An 8,744-nucleotide genomic window follows, 5' to 3' on the forward strand; every position below is an offset into this window, starting at 1 on the left:
ACAGATAGCATTTATTAATTCAGTACAACAATAATTGCTCGCTGATTCATGATCACGTGACAGCAATTTATCAGTAGATCTTGGAGTTTTACTGATGATAACCTTTATAAGAGCATCTTAGGTCCAATTACTCACTTACCAGATTACAATGAACAGTTACAATCAGTTGGATCAGAAGGTTAACACCACACTTACGTTCGTGTGAGATCCCAGAGAGCTGGATGAAGATAGTGCCTCCACACCGGTAAGCTCCACTTCTCCACAGCTCCGAGTTAGGATCTAAGTGCCAGTTTATAACTGTGACATTAAGTCTGCCGTGATTAAGTCTGCCGTGTATCCCGGAGGCGTGTCGTCTCCGTCCAGCAGGACGGCTTACTCCTAACTTCTGCACGAACCTATCCATTATATCAGGACATGGGACAATTGTAAACTAAATTTCGAGTAGAAAGTAAGGACACTGCATACATTGTGCATTCTGCACGGGTATGCTGGAAACTTCTGAGATATCTTGTTACGGCTCGGTACCGGAGCAATGCTGATGGTGAGTAGCTTGGAATGGGTACAGAACGAGGGGCAAAGTCTTAGTTCCTGTATCCTGCCCATTGTACATCCGAAGTAATATAAGTCGATATCCTATCTAGAACTATCCTAGAACAAAGCTCACTTATAGGAGAAGCTCTGCCGTTTTCTGACAAAAATTTTAAGTAATATTTTTGAAATTTTTGATTTTTTGTCTAAAATTTGACCAATGGTTTCAACGGGTCATTTTCATCAGAAGATGGAATTTCTGCCGATGTGGCTGTACTACTACTTAAGCACTTTTCTATCAAATTCAAATTCAAATTTGTAATTTTTAGGCACTTTCCCAGAAATTAGGATGAAACCTTTTCATAAGTCTCAAAAGTCAACAAAACACCTTTACTTAGAAACATAGTGGGTGCAGTTTAAATTTGACACCAGCTAGTCCAGAGCAGAATTGAAATCTTTAAAGTCAATTTGCACAAAGTGACCCTTAGTGTACTTAAGCACTTTTGTCAGAAAACGGCAGAGCTAGAGTTTTGAGTATCGGGTAGGATATATCAAAGAAAGCTAGACTCCACCAATTCCAAGCAATATCTAGGTGGATTGACGCATGGATCCAACACTGAAGATTTGACTTTGAAGATCCAACTTCAATGAACCCTCTATTTTTGACCTTGATATGTCTGGGAATCTGACTCTAGAAGTTGATCCTGGTCACTTAACTTGAAACAGTTTATAACCAACTCCGTGTAAAAGTGTTAAAGTGTAAAAGTTTGTCCAAAACTTCTCTTCAAAACCAGAACAGATGACTGAGTATTGTTTAGAGATCTGAATTTTAATTTCAATACATCTTAAATAGTGGTAAAATTTAACTTGAGTTGTAATATAATGATTGGTGCCTCTTAAAAATACGTTATGAGTACATGATTTAGAATCTAATGGCTGAATAGTTAGTTAGTGGAATGTAATACGTGAAATTGGAAGCAGAGAAATTTTGCAACAACAATCACTCTCTCTCTCTCAACAATCACATCTGAGTACTTGCTTCTTTGTTAGGACTGTGCTAACAAGCTTACTTCCTTCAGGCATAAAATGTATTCAACAACACAAAAAACTGTCGCTAATGTGGCTTCTCAAGCTTTCTTGCGAACGTTTATTTATTAGATTGTATAAGTTTAGCAACTGGTGCAATGATTGCTGCCACCAACGTAGACTTCTAATGCGGAATCAACAGACCGAGTCACCATGGTAACGTGGTAGACGTATTACTATTAGTCTTTCCCCAGATTCCTCAGACACTTAAACAGACAAAGTAAACGCTTTCAAAGAAGTATTTTCAAATTAGATCGCAAGTGTATAATAAAGCCTTGCGGACGAGGAATATACCATTCCCCCCATATTCAACAACAAATAAAGCATTGAAAAGCAATCACGAGCAGTCACATGTACCCTCTCATCAATAAGAGCAGTAAAAGTTCAATCTCACTGCCCGGAAGTTGCTCGCAATTAAGAGCTCACAAGAGGGGAAGCTCCCATTTATGGGGGCCAACAACAAGTATAATACTGCTCTCTCTCTCTCCCCACTCTTTCTCCCCTCTCAGTCTCTCCCCTCTAACAATTCCTTCACCTATTGGTATCTTAATTATTAACCACCGGCAACTCTTCATTATCTTAGTAGATCTTTATGTATTCGCTATTCATAAGCATTGAAAGGAGAGCCATTTACACTACATTTATATCGATTTTAGAAAGATTAGCAAACATGGTTTAAACTCTGCGAACCCTACCAAGGTAGGTAGCAGGGTGCTAATGTGTTGCCAAGTGCCATCTTGCCAGGAAATTAACCTTAAAATTATTTAAGACTGGTGAAGGAAGCGACCTTGCCAATTTGGAGCTAGGTGATTTTCTGAACACTATCGACCTTCCAGGAGAACGTATAAATTGTGACGATATATAATGATGAAAAGGCTATCTCCAAGACGAAGATGCTTCAAAGAATTGATTTTGGGAAAACAGCAAGTAAAACTAGGAAATTGCTCCTGTTACATAGGTCACTGAGTGAAGATGTGAGGTGGCCTCTCAATGAAAGATGTTTGAATTCTGAAACAAAGTCGCCTCCTCACAACTCACAATGCACTAGACAACCACATAGCGACCTCACTTCCTCATTATCTTTACTTTGTTCTAGTAAGTAAAAAGATCCAGTTAGACCAACTTAATTCCTCTTAGTTAATGACGGCCGGCTAAAGGATCTGAAGATTAATGTCACTGGATGCAAGGTGTGGTCGCAAATAAACCACATTTCTTTTAAAAGAGAGCTTTCTGACATGTCAGAACATGGAATGATGGAATTGCCAGATTATTCATTTCTCTGGAAATGGAAGAGATTTGTAAGTTTACTGCTGACCCTCTTGGTAAAATAAACATGGTAGTCTGTATAAATCTGGAATAGCAGTGGAAACAACGGGTTAACAACTAAGAGTTTCATGCCAAAGCAATTGTCAGTGTTTAAGAACTGCTAAAACTACTAAAACTAAAAATTGAAGATATTCTTAGAATATTCCTAAAAGTTCTAGAATGGGCATTTCTTCATAAATATGGAATTATATAGTACTGAATATTGCCTTGCAACATATAATGCTTTGTTCCTGTATGTTTACGGGGAAAAATGCCAAGGCAATCTTATTTGAAGATGATCCAGCCTGCTTAGGAAAGCAACTTGACAGTTGACATACATGTCAGCGATGTGGGCCCATTGCTGTCTTGAGCTTCACTAGAGGAGTTATAAGCAGACAACTCTCTGTTTGAATTGACGAATCTTAGAGAAAACCGTCCGAATTGGGGCCTTTAGGTGCATATTCAGGGGCTGGTAAAACAATGGTATATAAAGGTGTCGGGCGTCTGCGAGAAAACAGATAGATCATGATACCAAATTACGGGAGACAAGGTTAGCCATGTTTGAAATTCTAGTTAAGATTGAAGAGCAGCCAACAACTACTCCTCAACCTGTAATAATATTAGTTATGACATGGGCAGCAGTATGTTTATTGGTTCATAACAATTCCATCCTAGGTTCTAATTAGTGATTTGATAAAAAAAGGTCAACATGACAAGAACAGTAGCTGAAGCCTGAATTACGAAAAGTAAATGTCAGCAACGTCAGCACAAGATAGATCACTATCAGGAAGTAGTGATAAAAACTTAATAAACCAAAATTTAGTCTTATATTTCCACTATACCACCGGTCTAACGTTGTATTGTCTAATAGCGAATACAACCGCTGGGGTGATATCCTTGATTGGTCCAAAATAACTCTGGCTTAATGTGAGCCACAATCACATACCAAGTTCAGCACAAAATATAGAAGAAAAAACAAAAAACACACGCAAAAGTGAGATCTGTGATACTTCTAGCACCCTTTCGCAGATCCCAGCAGGTGGTTGAGAAATAACGAAGACTAATGAATAAGATTTGCGGTAGTGTCCTTGCTTTAATCGCAATTAGCAGCTCCAAAATGCAGCTAAACACTGGACATGGGGGAGAGATCTGTCTATAGTGGGGATAATCAGGGGTAGGCTGAGATAATGTAACCTAACAGGATCCGGAGTAGACATTTTTAATTAAACGATAAAGATCGAGGAAATGGAGCTGCTTTAACCAAGGATTAATAACAAACCTAATCTAGATTCATGCGATATATTTCAACATCCTGACCTTTAATTGGTACCTAAGGGTCAATATCATGGCCTAGGTTAAGTAAACCAAAGATTTTCAACTCACATACGGGCTAACCATTTAGAAACCTCTGCAATGCCTAGATTTATGGATGCATGAGGATTTGAAAGTTTATGACAGAAAAAGAAGAATGATCGTAAAACGCGATAAAAACATCAACGAAGTGTAATTAATACCTTCACTTCAAAAGTGATTTTAGGAGCTGTAATTGAGGAGCTGCATTTTCGGAGCTTCAAATATTATATTTTCCTTTTTCCCGTGAGAGGGAAAAATTGACTGGTAGTGCTTTCTTTGGTATCAGGTGTGCCAGAAAACTTTGAGAAGTGGCTCAAGGTAAGTACCTATTACACGAAATAGGGAGAGAAGACTGGAAGTGAAAGTATAAACACCAAAAAGACACCTTATTACCAGACATAGCACATTCCAAGGCAGCGTCTACAAATCAGAAATATTTTCCATTGGCGAGACTCCCGTCTAGTAGCTGGGTTACGACCAGGATTATTAGAGTAAAATAAAAGCCGAGATTATTCCGCAATTAACTTGGCTAAGGTTCCACAAGACAAATCAAACGGTACAACAGGAAGCACTGATTTTAAGCTAGAGTGAAGTTACCTGGCTCTCACCTGAATACTCCACCTCCACGAAGCGATGTGCGGGACCGGAAACAAGCGGAAGTGACACTGCCTTCCTCACCCTCACTGAAATTTGCCCAGGACGGCCACTAGGATTGAACTGCTGAAGATCAGGTTCCTGTGTTGGTGCTAGTGGGTTCCTCCTCTCCTTCTCCCTTTCTTCCGTCTTCCTGTCCTTCTTGGAGCTCATCTCCATTGCTGCATCCTCCGAGTTGGCGGACAGGAACCTAGACGCTATCGTCATGTGACGAGAACTCAGCAACACAAACCGGCAGAACTATGGTACGATTTGAAACAATCACCCTGCACCAGGTCCTTATATCAATATTTTTCCAATCAAAGCTAGCAGGGTAGTAACAGATGTCAAGACCTGACGTGCATTGGGCGGCCGATTGTTGGTTGCCAGCTCATTGGTCAGCTCCTGAGCACCTGACCCGACCACGTGCGTACTGTTATTATATTATACCTTCGTAATCGCTATTCACCAAAGCCACTACTTTATATATTTTGCTCTCATAATCAACTGATAAACAGGTCCCTTATTGGTGCGGGCTATTTCGCCTAATCTTGGCAATAGTTCCACCCTTTTCTCCGTACACAGCGCGGAGATGACTCACCATTAACAGGACCTAATGTGTGGTAGCTAGCAGTAATCACGTGACTCTGGTGGACAGGTGTGCGAGTATGTCAACTGTGAGGATGTTAAGCTACCCCGTTGCTTGTTTATCAGAGAGCTATCTGTCGATTAGAGCTAGCTGAGTAGCTGACACGCCCTTCAACAAGTACACTAATCCAATAATTATTCTGCTCCTTCATCAACACATCTGCTCCTTCATCAACACAACCATTCGTCCCCAAGATCAGTGGCCCGGTATCATTTATAATCAGTTGCCAGGCCAGACGGGGAGTGATTAATAATCAGGCCTATTTCCAATCCTGGCTGTACAATCGGTAATCTCATTCAGAGAACAATAGGGTCAGAGTAGCAGTATTGTCAGAGTCGTCCCGAGCTCATCAAACTGAGGAGGCAGTACACGGTGCGGTGTGGGAGAAAATTACTAAATCTTCTCCGTGACATGGTGAAAAGTGTGCCGTTGGACGAAGGAGTTACTGTAACAGCTGTAACATTAAAGGGCTGGGTTTTGGTTACAGCGCTGTTAGGTGAAATTAACGGAGGGATCGCTTTGACAGTGGTTCAGCAAGAATTTGGAAACGATATTTTATTCTAATAGTAATCCATTAATTAAATAAACTGTGGATTAATCCTCAGCTTCATTCAAAATGAGGTTATGGAACATGAATTGGAAGATTAAAAAAGTTACTAGGTAAAAATGCAAAGGACTGATGACTATTGACATCTCTAATGACCAAGTGACCGGTCTCATAGATAACAAGGGTATCTATAGATATAAATATATAATGAGGATGGGTTTTAAACCGTTTTTTGCCTTTACTTTAGGTAGAACGTGAAGGAAATGTCAAAATATCGCCGGATGATGAATATCCATGTAAGCAAGACATGATAATAAGCGAATAAAGTTACTAATGATCATGACAAAGCCCTTATATATTGCTTTCTATCATCAGCTAGGGAAGTGGAAAATACGTTATTCGACATGACGTGCTCATGTTCACAAATCAATCAGGATTGGCAAACAAACATCAGGATATCACGAGAAAAAACAAGAATAGTTCATGATCTCGCTATGTCTACCACTTAAAAGCGATTAACGTTGTAGCTCTACAAGGTCTGTCCAAGAAAGTGTTACACCAGAAAATTGGTAAGAGCAAACACTTACAACTACAAGTGTTATAGGCAGTATGACATCAAGAAAGCAATACAATCATAGCAACGTGTTTACAGACGTTAAGTATTTGAAGTAAACTTTTCCATCAAAACAAGGCAGGGGTATTTTACATCAGAACAACTTGATCCATAAAGTACTTCTACTGTTAACACTTAAACGTACTTTTAATGTTTTAGTCACACACTAAAGCTCTGAGATTAAACTAGGGAAAAGAAAGCAATACAATCATAGCAACGTGTTTACAGACGTTAAGTATTTGAAGTAAACTTTTCCATCAAAACAAGGCAGGGGTATTTTACATCAGAACAACTTGATCCATAAAGTACCTCTACTGTTAACACTTAAACGTACTTTTAATGTTTTAGTCACACACTAAAGCTCTGAGATTAAACTAGGGAAAAGATGAAAGAAACATGTTTAAAATGAGCATGAAAGTAACATGTAAAAAGGCTGGATTTTGAGAGGAACCTTTCGAAATTGTTGGAACTCAGTTTCTAATTTCCTACCTTCCTAATAATAACGAAAGGTTGTCGCTATTTGACCTTTTATAACAGTCAAGAAATAGCGACAGACCACTGATGGGTTTGGTAGTTTCAGTTTACAATTATATTGAAAACAAGCCTGGCTCTCAGTGGTAAAAGTGATAAACATACTCGCATAATGTTGCGCAAAACTTAATAGTAAACTGTTCTGAAGAACAACCAACTGACCTGATGGTTCATTGGAAAGCTATAAAGGGAGCAGTTTTTCATATTAATCTCCCATCCGAGATTAATAACAACACGAGGAGGCCGAGGGTAAGGCGAGTTATATAATATGAATTGGAATAATCATAGAATAACTGACGGATAAGGGCCAATGAAGGTCGGAGCCGTCAGTACCACGGGACCTAATTGGGCAAAGTGTCCGCTAATGTAACTAATACATCCTGGAGGAGCGAGCTGTTACACCAGCAAACAAGGAGCGTGCTGTTACACCAGCAAAAAAAACTGCAAAAAGTAACAGAAACAATAGCCCTGATACTTGTCCGAGATTCTGGAAACTGCAAGGTAACAGAAATAAAAGATACTTCTCCGAGATTCCGGAGCCTTGGTATCACCCTTGCAGTTAACATATTGAATTAGTCACATTTCTGCTCATATAATAGTATAATGCAACGGATGAGACACACAAGAATCGAAGATAGGTTATTTTAATATAAAATAATGACGTGATATCTAAAGAACAATATCTCAAAAGTTGTAAAATTGAAAGTTGTCAAATTGAAAGTTTTGTCAAATTAAAAGTTGTCAAATGAAGCTCTAATATTATAAAATCCTACTCAATGCCTGTTGCAATTTTAAATACCTGAAATCCAGCTGAAGGGAGTGATAATCAGTGATCACCAACTTCATCTGACAACACTTTGAGTATAATCGAGAGAATTTGTTACTCTCTCACGAGTAAATGAGATACGGCTAATTAAACTAATTTGTCACTGACCGTCGAGCTCGAGATCCACAAATGGGTCGCTCTCTCCGAGAAGATCTCTGTTAGGAAGTTTTGCAGCAGTCTTAACTTGTATGATCAGACATCCCTCCTGACCCTTAAAGTCGACAGGAGCTCCAGCAGCTCCGCTTTTCTTACCCATCAATCCTGAACAGCTCTCATCTGCACCACTTCCTACACACAATAAAGTTAAGTTAGAAGATGTTAAGGTGAGTTATTACTTAAAGTTGATAGTTGAATAAAAAGGTGAGTTGAATAAAAAGGTGAGTCAATAGTTGCGAGTTGGCAAAAGTTTGTCGGGACACACGACAGTGAAATTTGATCGGCCGAAGCTAGAAGCTGTTTCCTGATCAGTAAATCGCTATCACGAGTCCAAACAAATCTTCTCGACCTCTTCACCATTACCCGTGTTAAAACTTTAAAAAGCTATCAGATGGTTAAAAAGGAGGAAACTAGCGATCGCAAACAAGATTGTTTTTAACTTTAGGACGAGCCTCCAACACTGGAATAGTTAGTTATCGATTCAACGAACAAGCGACCTAAATATGGACTAGCTTAG

The 8,744-nt window shown here is 39.2% G+C and overlaps 1 protein-coding gene across 7 annotated transcripts in view; it reads right to left on the minus strand.

Annotated features, from left to right (window-relative positions):
• LOC134824264 (myoferlin-like) overlaps positions 1 to 8,355 on the minus strand; it is a 58,797-nt gene extending 50,442 nt beyond the window's left edge. For all 7 annotated transcript variants that reach the window (XM_063836103.1, XM_063836077.1, XM_063836094.1 and 4 more), the window contains exon 1: positions 8,180 to 8,355. In XM_063836103.1, the coding sequence (XP_063692173.1) occupies positions 8,180 to 8,327 (148 nt within the window). In that variant the 5' untranslated portion in view covers positions 8,328 to 8,355. The remainder of the gene's footprint in view (positions 1 to 8,179) is intronic.
• Positions 8,356 to 8,744: the final 389 nt, after the last annotated feature.

The sequence above is a fragment of the Bolinopsis microptera genome, chromosome 1 (genome assembly GCF_026151205.1).
Source record: "Bolinopsis microptera isolate Bmic1 chromosome 1, MBARI_Bmic_1.0, whole genome shotgun sequence".
Lineage (NCBI taxonomy): Eukaryota > Metazoa > Ctenophora > Tentaculata > Lobata > Bolinopsidae > Bolinopsis > Bolinopsis microptera.